General features: G+C 37.2%; 1 protein-coding gene and 1 non-coding gene across 2 annotated transcripts in view; both read right to left on the bottom strand.

The window, feature by feature from the left end:
- Positions 1-19,658, bottom strand: part of Gtf2a1 (general transcription factor IIA subunit 1) — a 39,859-nt gene extending 20,201 nt beyond the window's left edge. Inside the window, exons 1-4 of the mRNA XM_063241230.1 lie at positions 19,527-19,658; positions 15,307-15,408; positions 6,007-6,211; positions 4,233-4,297 (exon numbers count right to left, since the gene is read on the bottom strand). Of these exons, the coding sequence (XP_063097300.1) occupies positions 4,233-4,297; positions 6,007-6,211; positions 15,307-15,408; positions 19,527-19,556 (402 nt within the window). The 5' untranslated portion in view covers positions 19,557-19,658. The remainder of the gene's footprint in view (positions 1-4,232; positions 4,298-6,006; positions 6,212-15,306; positions 15,409-19,526) is intronic.
- LOC111757585 (small nucleolar RNA SNORA79) lies at positions 4,784-4,927 on the bottom strand. The gene has a single exon (XR_002791897.1). It is a non-coding gene; the product is annotated as a small nucleolar RNA SNORA79 (small nucleolar RNA).
- Positions 19,659-21,058: the final 1,400 nt, after the last annotated feature.

Here is a 21,058-nt window from a genome sequence, read left to right as displayed (position 1 = left end):
ATACAGAAATCACAAATGTACATATAAGTACCTCAGTTTCTCTCTAACACGTTTTAATTGGCTTACAAAACTTTTTGTGTAGTACACACCAAAACAATGTTTTAACGTAATTCTAAAACTGTTATTAAATAAGACCATCTAGCCTAAATAACCTGATTACTGTATTTTAAGAAGCAATATAATTATTTGTTTGTATTTTTTTCCCTAAGAAACATACTCTAAGGAAATCTCACAGGTAAGCTTTTATTTTTAACCTCCCTCTTCAATTTTCTTTAAGGCCTTCATAGGCTCAATTTAACCTGTATATTCTTAGACATACCCACATTATTGCTTCCTTTCCCATTCGTTGCCTCCTTAAACTCAAATTTCTTTTCTTTTGGTACCGAGAATGAAACTTAAGGCCTCACACTTGCCACGCAGGCACCCTGCTACTTAGCTACATCCCCATACCCTAAATACAATTTCTTCCACTAATACATTTGAGGCAAAATTGTAAGTATTGTATCTTCACTTCTTAATTTTTGAAATTTCTACTAGAATCAAACAGATCACCACTGAAAACACTGTATCGAAGAATAGCTGGCAATCCTATCCTTCTAAGATGCTGTACTGTCAAAAAAAAAAAAAAAAGAAACATACTGGCATCAGAGTCTAGGTGAAATATATACCCACTGAGCATCCCTTACCCAAAATGCTTACAACCAGAAGTGCTCTGTATTTTGAAATCTTATGTTCATATACATACCAGGGGAACAGGACCCAAGTCAAAACACGAAATTAACTTATGTTTCACATGCATTTATATATATATGTATATATGTATGTGTGTGTGTGTGTGTGTGTGTGTGTGTGTGTATATATATATATATATATATATATATATATATATATATATATAAAACCTGAAGGTAATTTTATATATTCTCAGTGAGCCCTGAGTTTTAGCTGCAATTCTTATATAAGGAGAGGTATAGAATTGTCCACTTGTATCATGTGAGCTCTCCAATTTTCCAATTTTGGAACACTTTGGATTTCATATTTTCTTTTCTGGTCTTTTTTTCCCACCCTGTGGTACAGAGGATTGAACCATAACCTCCACTCTGAGCTATCGTGAGAAACTGGGCTTGAACTTGTGATTCTTCTATCCAACCTCCCAGAATGCTAGATTATAGGTATGTGTCATAACACCTGGCAGGATCTCATATTTCAAATTAAAGATGCTCAACCTATACTAATAATAGATTAATTTTTAAAGCCTTAAAATCCTTAGAAAAGTTGTAACTTTTTTAATTCCTGCATCTTAAAATGGAGCTAAACCATGTTTCACATGTAACCCACATACACAGAGTATCTGGGATTACACTTTGTATTTCTTTAAATCCAAAAATAAATTTACTTACTGTTTCTGGATACTTCATTTTTTCCTCTTGCTTTCCCTCAGAAGAATTACATCATTGTCTGTTTCTTTAATCTGTATTTTAAATATTTTCATTTATCTATCAACTATGTCTTTTTCCCTTCTCCCTTCTTTCTTCCTAAAAGTATCAAAGCTCTGTATAGTCAATTTAATCTGTACATTTTTAGAAGCACTCATATTTGGACAAATCTTAGACAAATAAATATATATACATTTTGAAGATACTAATATCAGAGAAGTCAACATGACTTGGAAAAGTGTACTGAGTTAATGATACAACTATTATCTAATTTGGGTTCAAAGCACAGCTTTCAAGAAAACAGATTTGGCCAGACATGGTGGCACATGCCTACAATCCCAGCACTCAGGAAGCTGAAGCAGGAGAACTGCCGTAATGAGTTCAAGACCAGCCTGGACTACACAGCAAGACCCTCTCTCAAAATATCTACAAAAACAGACTCAATGTTGCTGCTTGATCAGCTTAAGTAATTCCTTTACCTTGAGTTTCAAATTCCAACAGGTTCATCCATCTGTAAGTTAGATACCCAATCATGCAATTTTTTAAAAAAATCTACATAGGCAAAATAAGGTAATCTACATTTAGTATGTCTGACATACTAAACAACCATTTACTAGTGAAAAATATTATTTACAAACATTAAATGCCTATAATTCATATTTTAGATAACAGATCTATCTCTAAAAATAAACTAACATGGTAGTGACTATACAGCATACATAACTACTCACATTTTCTATGCATTCAAGTTCACCAATAAACATTTGAATGATATATCACACACAAATTTTAATTACTGAAATTTTCTTGTATTTTATGAAACTGCTCAAACACAATGCATTAGATAGATCATTTCAAAACAAGTACCTGGCAAGTGGTTTGCTCTAACTGTCCCAAAGAGCCTTCTGCCAAATATTATACTCCCACTATACATTTTCATGAAATCACTTGATTTTTTCAATAAGTCATTAGCAAAGTCAGAAGTATTTTCATTGAGTATCTATAAATTGGGAATAATAATAATGTAAACCAACAAAAATCCAAATTACTTTTTTTTGGAAAAGTGCCTTTACTGATTTTCTGAATATGTAAAATTCACAGAGAAAGCAGCGATTAAAAATACATAAAATGCTAAAATATATGTAAATGCTAATCTATTTTCTGACCTCTGATTTGTTTAAGCCATACACAAGCCATTTATTGATTGACTGACTGGTTGGTTGGTTTTCAGACAAGGTCTCACTGTGTGGTCTTGAACTCAAAGCTATCCACCTGCCTCAACCTCCCAATACTAGGATTACAGTTGTGTACCACCATACTCAGCGCCACATGCCCTTTAGAGCCAGAAATCTAACTAGTAAGAAATAGACCACTGATTTTATCCAAGTTTCTTAAATTTAAACATAGTATTAATTTCTACTTCTCTTCCCAACACATTTAAAATCTTCACTATTCAGAGGGACACTCCTTGTCATAATGCCAAAATCTGATTTAAAATGACTTCTGAGTTTTTCCACAGTGAACAGTCTTACCTTAGTAACACAAACTGTAACATGAACCTATGGGACAGATACTCTCAGGGGACACGACAGTGATTCTCAGGCCTTCACACACGACCTGCTACTCACTGAAGAGAAGATTCCTCTTTTTCCAGCCTCCTCTTGGGCTAACAGTGTACAGAATTTGTCCTTCTCTTATTCCCTGTTCTTACTGCAACTCAGCCATCCTTGTCCCTTGAGCAGTCTGATCCCACAGGTCCAAAGCAGGATCCCATCCCAGTTCTGGATGGCACACAGCCTCATGTCTCACTGGTATAGCCTAAGGACCAAGTGCTCTGGAATACAGGAGGAACCCAGGATATCCCCAACAGTAAGAAGAGCTGCGGAGGAAATCTGCAACCTGAGGCTACACAGATGACACAACTCAAAGTTACCACCTACTAGCCCACCTGGCTGGTCTCATTCTTTTGGTTAAGAGGCCAGTCTGCTCTTCTCAGGCAGACTTCTATTTCCTTTAGCTACTCTTCTCAAGAGGAAGTCTTTTCTTTATTTTCTTTTCTCTTTTAAGTAAAGCTTCTGCCTATAAATTTGTGTTGTTGTCTCCATTTTAATTTCTATTATTCCTGAAACAAATTCTTATATATGTCCTTAATCACAGTGAGACCTTTTTTTTTCCCCCTAAAAGATGAAGGTTAAAAAGATATTTTGAGAACTTAGAATTACATGGAATTTTTCTAAATAAAAGTTCTTGTGCATACCAATGGAATTCCACAAGAGCTGGAAATATAGAGATCCTTGGTATTTGTCAACTTAAAAATTACAGCCAACTACTATCATGTAGAAATCTGCAATTCTCCCAAGGTTTGTCTACAGCTTTTCTTTTCTTTTTTTTTTTTTTTTTTTTTTTTTTTTTTTTTTTTTTTTTTGGTACTGGGGATTGAACTCATGACCTCAAGCTTGCCAGGCCGGTGCTTGTGCTGCTGAGCTATATCCCCCAACCCATGCCTACAGCTTTTCAAAAATAGCGGTTGGATTATCTACCACAAAACACTATCCTTTTGGTATTTTTTTAAACAGAAAACTGCTTTCTTTAGTGAATCTTAATGCCTAAGTATCAAGTTAAACTTTAAAACTGCTGCTCAGTGCAGCATTTAGAAAATTTAAATTGGGGAGTGATGGGGCTATTTTGTCCAAGTCTTCAATAATTTTAAATTGTTAATATCCAGATACTTTGGCAAATCCACAATTTGAATTAGAATAAGTTGAGCCAATCTAAGTGTTATGTCCTATGTCTTACCATGTTTGAGGCATTCATATGTTGTATCAGCTTAGAATCAGGAACAATAACTTGTGGTGCTGCAGCTAAGAGAAAAAACAAGTACAAATACAAACAAAGAAACATGAGGCTATTTCATAGTCACACGAATGATATCCACGTTGGATTTTATGTTTTTCAATTTTATGTATTAGAACACTTAACAGTTGCGTTATGTCGACTCTATACTGGAAAATAATAAAAATACTTAGATTACAATACAAGGATATAATAAGAGAAACAAGAAATAGCTAAGATATTCAATATTTAAAGAAATACATTTTTGTGTATTCTTCATAAATTAGAATTTTCAAATATAATTAATCTTGCTTTATTCAGTATTAACTGTTTTAGTTAACTAATACACCATTAGAATGAGTTGCTAATTTATTAAGAGTAAGCTCAAAAATTTAAAACTTTTAATTTACATAGTCCTTTTTTTAACCTGACAACTACAACAATCATGTTTCTCTCACTAATTGTTTTAAAAATACAACTCAGAAATAATGGCAATATTACTTAAGTGTAAAGGGAATTGTCTGATACCGCAAATTTCAGAGAACAGACAGATAACCCCATTATCCTAATATTCTCTGAGTGAAGAAAATCAAATTTCAATTTATGATGACTTAAAATCCCACTGCCAGGACTCAAAGCAATAGGAGGAACAGTCATCAAAGATGTACAAGATACAATGATTTGATATAAGGTACAAATTTAAAATAAGGCATTCAAAGTCTTTGATATGAACAGCAAAATAATCCAAACAGAATTTTCCACTGCATGTTACCATCAATTTTCTGTCTTACGTGTATTATCAGATGAGACAAAGAGGTTACCTTTGTCTAAATGGTTACCTTAAACTTTTCATTTACCATCACTCCTATCCAATTACAGTTAAGATTCATCAAATTAGAATGCTCAGGAAATTTTGTAACTGAATTGAGGTTGGTCAGTAGAGAAAAAATCTGCAATGAACCAAGCTTCTTAGCCTTTCAGGCCAAGATTATCATCAATTGTGAAATGGAGCTGAAAGCTTTTTTACAAAACCCACATAAAGTATTAACACAAGAGTGTAAAACGACTTTAACATTGCAAAGTACTATGGACATACAGTATAAATAATTACTTTAAAGCAAATAATAAAAATTACATTATGCTATATCTACTCTTTAAAGTAATCTAATCGGTCAGTTTAGGCTTGTACAAATGAATATGGGATTGAATTACCATCAGATTACCAACATTATAAAACTCCAGTGTTTGATACATGAATAAAAACTACACTCAAACATGTCTCTGAAGGAATATACATCATAAAGAAAGGAGATAACTTTTTATCAAATGAAATAATGAAGTTCCTAGTAATAACTTCTAGGATTGGATTTTTTTAAGGAAATATATATAGTGGTACCTCAGTTAATGTTTTAAGATTTGGGGGAAGGAAGATAGCTTGGTTGTGCAAGGAAGATAATTTGGTTGTGTTTGTCACCCAATGTGGAGTTTGTAAAAGGAAGCAAAATTCTGTTGAATGTTTTTGCTTGACAATGGAATTGTTTGCAAAAAGCAGCATTCATGAACTGACATATTACTTACCATACAGCTTTCTTGAAAGAAAATAATGTAACTTTTTATTTACTGAGCACCTCTTAAAAAAAAAAAAAAAAAACAGATTCAAGAAACCCAAAGTATTTCTTCTTTGAGAAAAAACAACTCTAACCTTCAGACTCAACCAGGAAGACAAATTCAGTCTCACCTTGCTGAGAGGCAGGAATGAGAACCTGCTGGGTCTGTGCTTGCTGAGGTGCAGTCTGCTGAGGCTGCGCTTGCTGGTGGTGGTGGTGGTGATGGTGCTGCTGCTGCTGGGGCTGATGCTGTTGCTGAACTTGCAATAAGAGTTGCTGTTCTTCGGAATGAAATCCATCCACTGCCCTAGACTGCATCAGTTTACTCTCCCACAGCTAAGACAAAGAACATTAAAGACTTGTTAATGAAATAAGATTACATAACTCTTCTGGCAAATGCAAGGTCTGAGTTTGATTCCTGGTATCCAAAAAAACAAAAAACTATGTAACTCTGGATATTTGGATAAAATGTATTTTTACTAGTTTCATACCCACCCTCATCTCCTAGGTGGAAATGGGGACTGAACCTCGGGCCTTTCCAATAGGCTACATCTCCAGTCTCTTGTGTCTTTAAGACAGGATCTCACTAAACTGCCCAGGCTGGGTATGAATTTTTTATCTTCCTGCCTCAGTCTCCCAGAAGGCTAGAGCCATAGACACAAGACAGAATGTCTCACTAAATTTTTCCATTTTAAAACTGAGTCACAGAATATACAACCAATCATCAATTCCCTCCCCCCACCCTTTTTTTAAGAGAGTCTCACTATGTAGTGCTGGCTGGCCTTAAATTTGCTGGGCTCCTGTGTGCTGGGATTATAGCCTGAGGTTATAGGCCTGCACCAACATGCCCAGCCCTATCATTCTTATGCAAGTATAAACAATGAAAACTAAGAATCAAGCCTTGCTGCATTTTAGAGTAGTGAATTTTCCTTTTTTAAATATCGTCAACAAATTTTCTACAGTATTACTAAACAGTTTCATGACAGTGTTTTTAGAAATCAAAAATTATGGTGGCATATGCCTGTAAGCCCAGCACTTGGAAGGTTGAGGCAGGAGAACCATGAGGATCAGCCTACATAGTGAGTTATGGACAACCTGAATTACATAGCAAGATCCTGTCTTTAAAAAAAGGTCTTTTACAATATCAAAATCATAAAGCAATTTATACAATTCTTTCCTTAATATAAAATTTTCTACTTCTTAAATAATAAAGAACAAAAAGTCATCTCTTCTTAAATTGGAAGAATGAGAAACAGAGGCAATAGAGGCAATTCCCCAAATAAGAAAAGCCCCAACTTTTCATCCTTCAAACCATACAGATAAGGAAAAATAAACAGCAGTACTTGATAGTCTTTTCCATTATGACAAAGACTGACAAGCATTTTTTTCTATCTTTGGTTTATGGACTTCTATAAGTTGAATTGAGCATTTCAAATCCAAAAATTCAAGAAATTAAATGCTCCAAAATCTGTAACTTTTTGGACACTGGCATGCTGCCACAATTGGAAAATTCTACAACGTGAAATTTTGCTTCATGTACAAAATTACCCTGAAGCTAAGAGTATAAGATGTACATCAAACAACTGAATTTGATTATATACAAATAAATACGGCAAAATCTGACATCCAAGACAAGCATTTCCAGTAAGCGATACCCAGCTTGTATTTTTTCATTTTGCTAGAAGAAACCAATGAAGGGCAAAAAGGCAAAAAAGAAAATCCAACTATTTCATGCTTCTCCCTAACACATTTCCTCTATATCAGGTTTAGTATTCAATCTAACACCTCTGTAAGAAACTTCCCACCAAGTCACAAACTAATCCTGGAAAATAAAAACAAATAAACAATCTCGTCATTTTTTTTTTTTTTTTTTTTTTTGTCTTTTTTGTTTTTATCGGTACCAGGGATCGAACTCACGACTGCCTGCTTGCAAGGCAGGTGCTTATGCCGCTGAGCTAAATCCCCAGCCCCTAATCTCGTCATTTTGCATACAAATCTACACACCCTTTTTCTCCTCTGGAGTCTGCTCTTGGGACACTGCCTCACTCACCCAAAGCTTCTGGCAGATCCTTTAAGTCCTTGCCATTCAGAGATTTTTACTCATCTTCCAACTCTTTCCTATTCTAAACATTCTAGATTTATGCCTGCTTGCTAATAACAAATCTAGCACATTTCTAACCACTTAATGAAATAGTAAACAATTTTCCTGATGCAACCATTCCTCTAAAAGGCCCAGTACAGAAATTCCTTGTTTAATGACTTAATGAAATAGTAAACAATTTTCCTGATGCAACCATTCCTCTAAAAGGCCCAGTACAGAAATTCCTTGTTTAATGACTATTCTGACTGCAGCTCAGATTTACAACCTGTCTTTTGTACAGTTGTGTATGTCTAGCTGATAGTTGCAATGTCTTCTCTGGCACAGTATACCTTGTTTATTCAGTACTGTAATTTCTGCTGATTGTACTGTACAGTATGGTACTATAATTTTATGTTGTTATACATTACAGCACATGTGAGAGTCATGCAAATAAAAGCAGTCACTAAATTTAAGTTTCCTTTGACCACTTCTTTGTTCTGAATATTATAATGTATATACTATATACAATTCCTCATTTAGCAACCAATTGATTTAATGACCTGGTGGCAGGAAAGAACTTGGTCATTAAATGAGGAATCCTTAAATATCTAATCTTGCCTGAAATCTACTCTTCTAGAGATAGTAACCATATTTTTTCATGATAGTTGTGAAAATTCATGATTATATCCATATAAAAACTAAAGTTAGTGATCAACAATATTTAGTTAATATTATTGATAGTGAAGGTTTTAATTGCATAATGGAGCATTATACTAGATGTCAGGAAATCAATCAATTTTTGTTTACCTAATAAGCCCAAAATCATTTATCTTGGTTAGGCATTTTCCTCATCTAAAAAGAGAAAAAACTGGATACAATTACTTTCTTTCAGCTAATTAATCTAGGTCTCTGCAAACCCCAGATTAAAAAACAGCTAGTTTCCTTTTGTAGCTCTACAAAACACTATTTATTAAGAGCTCAAATTTGTCTGGTTCATTTCTGTGAAGTGGGCTCCTAGCATAACATACCATTAAAATAGGCACTTGCATGTCAAAGAAAACACATTAATGTATTACATATAGTAAGGTTCTTCCTCTATCACCCAAACCTCCTGTATCTCTTCTTCTTCCAAAAGAAAATAAAATCTCTCTTGAGTCAAAACATGAAGGTAAAAAATAAAAGGCACAATTGATTAATGTTTTAGTAAAATGTTTTTAAACATTTTTATGAGTCATATCCCGGGCCAGTATAAAGCTGGTAGGAGAGATTTAATCATGCTAGTCAAAATAATGTACAAGGGCTGGGGATTTAGCTCAGTGGCACAATTACTTGCCTGGCAAGCACAAGGTCATGAGTTCAATTACTGGTACCAAACAAAACAAAATAATGTACAATAAAAAACTTGTGAATTGGTTATTTCTGAAATTTTTCACTTAATATTTTCAAACCACAGTGACACCTGTAACAGAAATCTCAAAAAAATGAAACTGCATAAAGGAAATCTACTATATTCACTTACAAAGCAGGTTCTCGGATCCCATTTTACCATCACTATAAAGTCAAACATTCATTCTGAAGAAGAAACCCCAAAATTTGCATTTAACTAGCACCCTAGATTTTCTCTCCCATTCTAATATCAATTTCCTTAACGCAGCATATTTCCCAAAATATAACATACCTAATGTTAAACTATATTCCTTGTGACCAACGGTTTTCTCTCACAGATCCCAAAACAAGTTGAAGTCACACAGCTTCAAAGAAAATCACTTACTACGCATGAGTATTAGACTCTTCTACGCTTGCACTTTTAAGTATGAACATCGTCAAGGCAGACTGTCTTATTTAGGATCCAATAAATGACTAAAGATTTATCAGCCATCTAATACTAAATTCAAACACACAAAAAATGGTAAAACAAACTATTTCAGAATAGTGTTTCTCTGTAAGAATGCTACCAATACTCTTGGCAGGGCAATTCTTTACAGTATCAGCCAGCCCCACGGGAAATCAACATTCCCAGTCCCTGCCTTCTATACAGCAAAGGTGTCCACTAGTCACAAAACATAGAACACAGCCCAACATTTCCAAAAGCTCTGCAGGGGTTACTAGAGTAGTACTGAGAATTGGTACTTACCAAGAATCTAACACTGTACTAGGAAACATGAAAAGTATCAAAATAACATCATGTTAGCATTATTAAGTACTGAACTTAGTAATCAAATAATGTAAAAGTTGAATTAACTGTATGTTCAGTGTCTCTTCAGTTTCATTTTATATCTTTTTTTAAATTTTTTGATTGTACTGGGGATTGAACCCAGGATCTCTGTACTAAGCTACATTCCCAGAGTACCCGCCTTTTTTAAATTTTGAGACAGTCTCAGTAAGGTGCTAACTGTCCAGGCTGGGCTCAAATAGGTGTGTGCTACCAGGTTCAGCTAAAACATGGAATGTTTTGATACAATTTTAAAATGTCTAAAATTAGTTGGTAACCCCAGCACCTTGGAAGGCTAAGGAAGGAGGATTATTACTTTGAGGACAGCCTAGGCAATTTAGCAAGGCCCTATCACAAAATAAAAATAAAAGACCAGCGAGAAAGCTCCAGGTAAACACCTTAGGTTCAATCTCCAGGACTAAAGTGGAAAAAAAACCAAAAAGGTCTATGTTTTAATTATTGGTTAACAGCAAATGTAATATTGTTTTGGCAACAGTAATCACTATGCTATAGTATTACACAGTGATACTCTGGAAGACAACTAGAAATTCAGGACTGACTTGTTTTGCTTAGAAAATTGGAAGAACCCTTTCCGTATCTTTTCAGTACTCCCTTTTTCCCAAGTAACTATTATTTCTTGTAGCCCTATTTTTGCAATCTTTGTCCAGGTGTCTAAAACTGACAAAGAAAATTTATATTCTGTTCCCCAAATCATTAAGATATATATTTGTATACATGCTAAATAAGACATTTTAGTAACTGAAATGTATTGAGTTCTGGATATTTACTATGTACTTTATATGCACACTTTTTTTCACCAAATAACCCTATAAAATAGACATTATCATCTCCTTTTTATAGAAAAATAACCTAAGGAAGAAGCAACTTAGGCAGAACTAGAATATAACCCAGGCAATCAGACTCAGTCTGAGGGTTTGCTGTGTTGTTGGAGTTTTGCACTCAGTACCTCACACTTGCCTTACTCAAGTGTAAGGCCTCAGCCCTAAGCCAAGCTTCTCATCTTTGAACGAATCTTTACTATGCAGTGTTGTTTATGTCATAAAAGACGAAAGACCTGGATTTGTATCTGTACTACTTGCTAAATATCCTCATCAAAGCACAGTGTAAAGCTACTTTCTGATGTATAAAATACGATGAACCCACTGCTTCCTGGCAATATACTAAGCTAGAAATTGTGAAGGAGTCTCCTATTTTCATAAAACATCAAGTTCCTGAATAAAACATATGAGTAATTCCATTTGGGGCTTCCCAGAAATGTTAAGACAACAGAAGGTTTCCCTAAGAGCAAAGGAAGTAAAAAATGAATTATTCAATTTATGTTCAAGTATTTACATACATACCTAAGTAGATATCAAGCATCTACATAAAATTAAAGCACATTTGGAATAACAAATTCTGAGTGGCTCTCGATTGGGAATGATTTTGCACCTTGCCCATAGAGAGGTTTGGTTATGGTTAGACATTTTAGTCACAACTGAAGAATGCCACTGGCATCTAGTGGGCAGAAGCTAGTTATGCTGCTAACCTGTCAAAATGAATATTGCAATAATTAACCAATCCAAAATACCAATAACATCAGGGCAGAGGAACCTAAACTATGGGCGGCTAAAACTGAATTTCAGAGCTGGGGATTTAGCTCAGCAGCATAAGCGCCTGCCTTGCAAATATGTGGTCATGAGTTTGATCCTCATTACAGATTAAAAACAAAACAAAAAAAACTGAATTTCAGAAAACAACAACAACAAAACCAAACTGAATTTCACATTTACTTCTGACTGAGGAAACTTCTCATTTTGTTTTATCAGAAAGAAAGGTAATATTTTTGTATTTCACATAGTACCTGCTGTTTCAATCCAGTATGTCTGAGAGTCTGGACACAGGAATTTAATATTCATTTTGCAGAGAATTTTAGATTGTCATCCCCATCTACTCACCAATCCAAAACACACTGTACACACTCAAATATTACAGATCTACTTTTAATACATCTTATCTGTCTCCCATAGGTCACACATTAAAGTTGATCTGTAACAGTTCAAGAACTAATTTCAATGGGTACAATATTTTTAACCGTCACTTTTTCTAGTTAACTCTTAAAATTACAGTTATCACGTATCTTATTCACACTACAACTTTTATAGCTTTATCAAGTTTCTATAAATTTTAGAAATGACCTTGTATAAAGAGAAGGGGCTAAAACTACATTGCAGTCTTTATTCATAATATAAAACAATGTCCAAACCTGCATGGCCCAATATGTCAGAGTCACCAAGCATGTGTGGTAATTTAAGTTCAAATTAACTAAAATAAATAAAAAATGAAATCCCTCAGTTCCTCTACCATATTTTAAGTGCTTAATAACTACACAACTAGTGACAGCTATAATGGAGAACACAGATACAGAACATTAGCATTATTGTAGAAAGTTCTTTTGGATCTGGGAGTGGTGGTGCATTCCTGTCATCCCAGCTCTAAGGAGGCTGAAGCAGGAGGATCACCATGAGTCTCAAAAGTTTAAAAAAAAAAGTCTTCTGGATGGTGCTGGTGCCGGTTGTCTAGTGTTAAATACAAAGCATATTTTGGAAATTTTAGTGAGATCCTCAAGAAATTTAATGTAGAGAATTAAAATAATAAACTCATTTTAGTCTTAGTTTTACTTTTAACTTCTATTGCAACCCAGAAGAATACAACTCATTTAAAAAATAAAACATTAAACTATTTTGTTCAGTTAGACTCTAGACCTGCATCTGTTACCTACCAGTACAGCTGAATATCAACTACATATTACAGGCATTGTGGTCAAGGCTGGGGATTCAAATTTCAGTAAGTTGCACATTTTTGTCATCAAAATCTTATTAAATATCTCTGCATGACTAGAAAGCATCCCTGTATATTTAAAAAGTCTAATGTAACAAAATGCAAGTCTTGATTTCAAAGACTTTTATTTTCTTTGGAATTTCTTCTATAGGTACCAATAGGAAAAATCAATTCTCCAGATTTTCACTGTGCAAAGCAAGAGAAGATAACAATCTAGACTGACCACTACTCTGACCTAAGGTAAATTACTTGGAAATCTTTATGACTGATTTTTCTATACCAAAAGTTTCAAAACTATAAGCACAACCTCTAGGAAAATATAAAGTATAAAACATTTACTTTAGTAATACTGAAGATCAAAATAAACTTATTTTCTTATTAGTCATATCCCTGAGGTACTTCATGCTGTCTGAGCAGTATATAGTGTTCTTCCAATTCATGTCTTCATGTCTCATAGTTAGCATTCTCACATTTGCGTTTTTAGACATCTACTTTTCACTACTGATAGCCCTTACATTTCCCTCAGGGTAAATGTTTTCCACATTTCACTTAAACTTGAATTTTTTCCTTCCTCACACAGTCAGATTTGTGAGTATAGGTAACTCTAGAGAAGTTACTAACGGATGCATAAACATACGAAGGCATATTCTATCATCACGATAAAGAGATTTGTTTCATTTAAAATAATGAGTTGCTAAGTTGCAGCCTCCACATCTTTGTGAATAGGGAAATAAGACCATAACAAACGTTCCTTAGCATCACAGAATCAATATGCAATTTCTAAACCAGCAACACTAAAATTTTTTGATGTTCTCTCAAAAACTTCTAAGGACCCCAAAATCACTGTTATGTTTGTGAATACTACCTAAAGTTATTGGAACAGACTTTATATAAAAATATTTTAAAATATTAATTCATTTAGAAATAAAAATATCCATTACATGTTAACATAAATTAAGACTTTTTCCTAAAAACACAGTGACCATATTTTCGAAATAAAATCAAAAGTGTGCAGTGACTCATGCCACCGCTCCACTGCATGGTACTGTTTTGGTTAAAGTACATGAAAATAATTTGTTCTCCAACAGGTAGTTGGGAAAAGAAAAAATATTTTGAGTGATGCATTCTTAAAAATTCTGCAAAAATCTGAAACCATATGCCAATGAGCTGTCTGTACTATTAGATAAAATCAGTTAATTTATCTTGTACTTTGGAGGGATTTTTAACATTATAAAGTGGTCACTGAAATGAAATATGCCAATCTTTCAACTATCAATACATCTCTTCAATACTGAGTAACATTCTTTTAATATTCAGTTCATCAGAATGAAAAGTTTGCATAAAGTAAAATTCTGTTGCCCATGAACTATTATCTGAAGGAAAAGCATTTGTGTGTTTGAGCTGTGAGCCAGTTGTTTTTCTCACAGAATACAACTTTTATCTGAAAGAGTGACAAATCACAGTTTTTCAGACTTGGGCATTTAGTAAATCTTGGAAGAAAACCCACGAATCCAAAGACATATTATACTTTGAAAACCTGTACTCTAACCAACAGGGCAAAATATTCCACAAATCTGATTTTAAGAAATCTAAATATTTCTCCTTAGATAATTTTAGCCCATTGACCAAGGATCTGACTCAAGGACCTTAAATTCTTTTGTTAAGCACTTACTTGATCCTTACAACCTAAAACAAATTCAACAATATAGTTATATTAGGGTCATAAATTTTTTTAAAGAAACCTGTTACATGCCAAGGATTTAGCTCAGAGCATAAGTACCTGCCTGGTAAGCACAGGATCGTGAGTTCGATCCCTGGTACAAAACAAAATCTGTTACATGCATGTCAAGTAACCAGACTAAAAAATATAGCATATTAGTTGTCCAATAGTCAGAGCTGATGCTATTCCTAAGCACTGTGCATGCATTTTATATAGCTATTACTTACATTTACTCCTCAAACAACTCTTCAGGTTTAAGTATACCAATTCTTACATGTAAGGATAGCTTGACAGTCTTACCCTATGAGCACCTGCACTTCCTTCTTAGTATGTACTTCTTTGATTCTTTCTCAATCTACTTGTGACTATCAAATATGAAATATAAAAAAAACAAAAGTAAAAAAGTACCCTGCCTAACATCAGGGGAAGAATGAATGGCAGAATTGGGATTTAAAACTAACATCCTTCACTGAACTATCCTACCTCCTTCTAGTCAAACATTCATCTTAATGGAAAAGTTATAAACTCATTTTTGGGTAAAGAGATTGGTGGGGAACTGTAAGCAAAAGAGATGAACTCACAGTTTTTAGTTCCATCAAGACTTGTTCATCTACTCCATCATCCAGAAAGATGTCTCGCACATCATTGATAACATCTTCAATCACAGACCTATATAATTTAGGCTTTAAAGGAAAAATAAAGTCTTTTAAAAGATTGTTAACAGGTTTTCACAAATCCCAACCACAACAGTTATTTTGCTAAGGATCTAAAGCATATTTAAGAATTAAAATTTTAAAGATATGACCATCATTAATGTATTTTAGAATTTAAAAACTTGAAATGGCTATTTCAATACATTATTTGCCCTAGCTAAAATGGAGTTAATGCAATTTTAAAATAGAAAGTCCTTATGCATACAAGGCCCATACAATTCGTTAATAATTTCCTATGTTGTAGTCAAAAACCTAACATGATGTTTAAAATAGCTCCACAGTTTCATGCTTGGTTTAATCCCTGTTATATCTAATTATCATACCATAGTCTTAAGACTCTGACAAGCTTTATTTCCAATAATCATCTACCTGGTAATAACCAGCAAGCTAATGAACATTCCAGTTTAGAAATCACTTCACTTCTTTTTGTGACCTACTCTGTACCTTTAAACTATACCATTAATCTGTTACTATGCCCACAATTACAGGTCTCAAGGTCCCAGAGGAACAAGGCACTCTGATCCGTTTACCATATTCTCTTTTTAGTCTTGCCTAAGTGATACAATGGAACAAAATCAACACACCTTTATTGTGTTGGTATTACTTGTAATGCAGTTAGGGTAAAGAAGTGAACAGATCAGCTTCTAAATAATTACAAGAATAAAATGAGATCAGATGTAGAGTACTTTAGTTTTAAAAAAAAAGGAGTAAATAATCAGCCTAATCCACGTCCTAGGTTAAACTTGTTAGACAAAAGGAAGTCTGCATGTCAGACAATAGCTCCCTCCCTAGAAATCTTATCCAGCATCACAGAACTAATGTTAACTTTTTTTGGCTTAATGCTTTCCTGTTACTTGTGTTTTGTATCTTGCTTAAGGTAAAATTTACAGGCTATCCAATAAAACCAATGGTTTGCCCTTATAAGCAAATCCCAAACAGAAATGAATGCTTCACTATCATCTCTTTCATTGAGTGTCATCACAGAGAAATCTCTTAAGAAAATCTGTCTCCAGCCAGATGTGGTGGCACACACCTGTCATCTTAGCACTCTGGAGGCCAGCCTGAACTATATAGTGAGCACAAAGCCAGCCTGAATTACAAAGTGAGACCTTGTCTCAAAAAAAAAAAAGTCCTTGTCCTGCCAAAAACACAATGAGTTTGTCAGGACAATATACCCTAACCATGAAAACTTTTCATTTCCTTTCTATTCCTTTGTTACAATCCAAGTAATTAAAAGATCTGGGTATTCACCAACAAGTTTTATTTTGCCAAATCTGCCTCTGTAAACTTATCAGCAAAATCTGCATCTCTAGAGCTCCTCCTTATTACATATTTGACAATAGGTATCTACTCTACAGTAATTTAACTACAAAATTATAAAAGTTTATCCAAAGTGTTTTCTATTCCTTGTGATTCAAGGCATTATAAACAGACAATACAATTTCAAACTGGCAAGACAGATCTCAAATTGATGATATATACAAGAGCTGAGCAGAAAAGGACAGCATGTTTAAAAAATTACAGTAAAAGACATGATGCAATTAATGCCCCTCAAAATATTCCCACTCTTTTCAAACACTCGCATCCCCCCCCCCCCCACACTTTCTGAAGCAGTTCTGCAAGTCATTCTTTCTGAGTATCTTTTCATGATTGCCTCAATGTCCTGAATCAATTCAAAACATTTGAGGCATGATGGTGTCCTCACTCACTTTTTATTACCAGACTTGGTACCATGCAATGCCTGGCTCTTCCCCAAAGTCAAAATGAGCATGAAAGGCAAATGTTTTTAATACATCTGATGTATCCAGGCAGCCATAACTGCACAACTAGGAACACTCAGGAAACAGGACTTCCACAACTGTTTCACAAAGTGGCAAGCATGCTGGAAGTGGCGTAAGTAGCCTAAGTGCTTTGAAGTGTGTGGGGGGGGGGGGTTAACAGTACTTTAGGTTCACACCTTGCATCCACACCCCCTCCCCAAAACTGAATGTTTTAATGTTTCTGAAGTCACCCCTACATATATTTTTGCTTTAGAGACTCTGCTTCTTTCGATACTCTCCATTTAATGAATCGATGATACTTTAAAAGTTTGCTTTTGAGCCTTAGTGAACCCAACACTTGATCACTTAGCCAACTGGAAAGTATCAACGTTAAAGGGAAAAGGGAAATGCATTGTTTTCATGTATATGCCAAAAGAACAATTTAATATAATTCCTCAATTTGAAGTTCCTTAAAATAATGTTTTTTAAAAGCAGGTTGGTATACAGGCACCATCCGAAATATCCAATTTCTAAATTATTAAAATTCCAAGCTTTACTTGAGCCAAAGTCTTTTTTGTCTTTTACTGCATTTTATTACATAGGATAATTTGGGTTTGTCCCAGCTTTAAGAAATATTTCAAACTAGAGGCCCATGAGTGGCATTATCCAGTAATAAATTAGAAGGATCCTTTAAAAGTGTCAGTTCTATGACACAATGTTGTCCAAAGTAATTTGGATCCATTTTTACAAATGTTACTGTGTTAACATCCAGTGCAATACAGACATCCCCTAGTTTTTGTTTTTCAAAACGAAGTTTGCTGCAAGATTCCTGTGTCACACTTCTCCTTCGCAGACATAAGAGTATATAGATACTGTACATGGAAGCTTTTTAGTCTTGTATTTCTGTCAAAAGCTTTGGGTCTATGCAATTATTGGAAAACACAACGAAATATAAGCTACACCTCTTAACACATTTCCTGCATACTGTACCTCAGTAACAAAATACTAGCAAAGTCTACGAGTAACATTTAATATAGCCTTTTAATTTCCAACAATAATGCAGGTATCTTCCCACACCAAGGAAAACGATCAGACCATCTCATCTAAAATTGTTTTTAAAAAAAGGAAAAAAGCACGGCAAGTCGGGTATTATGTCCCCCACACAAACAAAAGACATCCTAGCTTGCTACTGCAGCCAAACAAAAACTTGAGGCCGTGAACGCTGCGCCCATCGGCTGCGAAAACACGAGCCAGCCGCAAGAAAAGGAGCTGGAAATCCACTGCGCTCCGCACGCGCCCGCTCTCGCCTCGGGAGCACGCACCTCCCAGCCCCGCTCGGAGCAGCTCTCACTATTTAAAGCCGGATCTGGTGTTTAAATGGAGAGGCGGTGACGTAGGCCTGAAAAGCACCTTCCCATCCTGGCAGAGTCTATATTAGAGAGCGGCAATGGCTCTATATAAACAGGGCAGCCGAAGGGAGGAGGACCACAAGGCTGAGGGACTCAAAAGCAGGGTGCGCGGCCGCAGCCATGATGGATCGACCCGCGGCGCCCACGGTACGGGGTCGGGCGGCCGCGGGCCGGGCTGCAGCCTTCGGGACCGGGCAAGGACGTGTTTTATTGTCATAACAAAAATAAGGAGTTGGGTGGACTGGTGATCACACTGCGTTGGTGACGGAAAAGGTTATATATGTGACTGCTTTTTGCAAACCTACGTGATCACAAGGAACCAAAAAGGGGCAAGCGGGAAGTAGGCAAATTTCAAGGCGAAAGCAGGGGCACTTGGACCACGGCAGGTTTTTTGTTTGTTTTTGGTGCTTTTGCTAGTGCAAGGTACGGTGAGGGTTTTGCTTCCCCTTCGCCATTTTACCCATTCGGAAGGAACTGAGATAAGTGCTTTTCAACCTTCGTCCTTTTTTCTTTTTCTTTTTTTTAAAAAAAAAGATATATAAGATGGCCCCAGTGAAGGTTCCCAAAGCACGACCGCCGGAGAAATCCGAAGGGACCCCCGAAGCAGCCCCGGGCCTCGCCCGGTCCCCCGGGCGCCGCGGAGACCGGCGGCCGGGTCCTACGGGGACGCAGAGGCTGCTCGCGCCCGCCCTCCCGGCGGCCCCGGCCCCGCCGCGCGCCCGCCCGCCGCCCTCGAGCCCCGGCGCCCCCCCGCCCGCCGCCGTCGCCGCCCGGCCCGGCCTGGCCCGGCCCGCCCGCGGCGGGAAGCGGAGGACGGCGGGGTCGAGGCCGGGAGTCGCCGCTGTCCCCGCCCCCGCCCGCTCCGGCCGTTGCTGCCGCCTGCACGAAGCCCCCGCCGGCCACCGAACCACGTCCTTACCACGGTGTTTGTATTTGCCGAGTTCGCCATTTCCACACACAACACAAACCAGAGGGGAGCAACCCCGAGAAAATAAGATAAAAACCAAAAAAAAAAAGAAATTAAAAAAAAAAAAAGACCTGGAGGGTGACCCAAGTCACCGCAAGATCGGGGCAAAAAATTTAAACAAAATTGATCCTGAAGGAGTAGGGGGAGGAGCGAAGAGGAGGTGGGGGGGCACTCCTCCCCTGAGCTGAAAACCTCAAGAATCGTTTAAAAAAAAAAAAAAAAACACGACCCTTCAGGGGTCTAGGGGGCGTTGTCCGCTCCCCACCCCGCGCCAAGGAGGGAAACCACCGGTGGCCGCTCCCCGCGCCGCCGCTGCCGCCACCGGCTGCAGCTCCAGCCGTCCGGTCCGCCTGCTTCTCCCCTTTATATAGCGAGCCAACAAGCTGCGCGAGCTACCGCCGCCGCCGCCGCTGCCGCCGAGAGACAGGGCGGAGGGGGAGGGAGGGGCGGAAAGGGCGGGGGCAGAGGTGGGTGGGGCTGAGCGCGAGACACCGCGAGAGCCACGTGCGCAGGCGCGCCGGGGCGGAGGCTGTCGGAAAGCCGTGACGTCACGCGCCGTAGAAGGTGCTGGGGGGGCGGAGCCCGGGGACTGGAATACAGTAGTGGAGGAGGACCACCGCCTCACTAAGTCTCGCGTGATCACCTGGTAGGCATTCAGGCGGAAGTCTCTGACGGCCGTTTGAGACGAGCCACTTTTGCAAAGCATTGCTGGAAAAGGCGCGAATTGCAGTGAGAGTCAAAAGCTAGCTAGGACCGCCTCCTATGAGAGGTTTCCGCCCAGTCCCGCGGTAGAGAAGCTAGATAAATTGGAAGGGGCGGTGACGGCTGCCTTGTTAGGAATGGCTGCGCTGGAGAGCTGGTCACGTGCCGCGGCTTCCGGCCCCTGGCGCGGTCGCACCCGGCACACTTTTAAATGCGGAGTCATCTCTCCACCTGAGTGGGTTGGGCCTGCGAGCTTCGCTGCTTTGGCGCCTTTACGGAGTTGTGCGGAAGTTTCAAAAGGGAATGAAAGTTGACTCGAGCCCGCCATTCTCATATTTTAGAATTCACAACTGGAAGCTGCCAGTGCTATCTCGATCCACAGAGTGGATTGGGCTTCAGTGCTGCAAGAGCTCTTTTTTTAAAAAATGAAATTCCTTTTATTTTCCTAGAATTATACCTCCGTATGCCATAGGTAACTAATTTTTATTTTTTGGTACCAGGAATCAAACTCACGGCCTTGTGCTTACCAGGCAGGTGCTTAGCTCCTTTAAGTGATTGATTGCGGTGATTGAACACCCCCGCCCCCGACCCACACATTGGATTGTGACAAGACAGCAACGTTCATGGACAATATTAATATTGCCAGAGTCCTGTAATTTCACATGCTTAGTGTGTAATGGTTAACAACATCTGATACGGCCTCTCTGCAAAATTGTAAAACCAGTTTTGTCCATGTATGAGGATGCTGTTCAATAAACATTTACCTACTCCTCCATGCAGAA

Source organism: Cavia porcellus, unplaced genomic scaffold (genome assembly GCF_034190915.1).
Source record: "Cavia porcellus strain 051 isolate PalLab524CR breed Dunkin Hartley unplaced genomic scaffold, mCavPor4.1 scaffold_31, whole genome shotgun sequence".
NCBI lineage: Eukaryota > Metazoa > Chordata > Mammalia > Rodentia > Caviidae > Cavia > Cavia porcellus.
The sequence above is the reverse complement of the archived record's forward strand: the minus strand, read 5'-3'. Positions and strand labels throughout refer to the sequence as shown.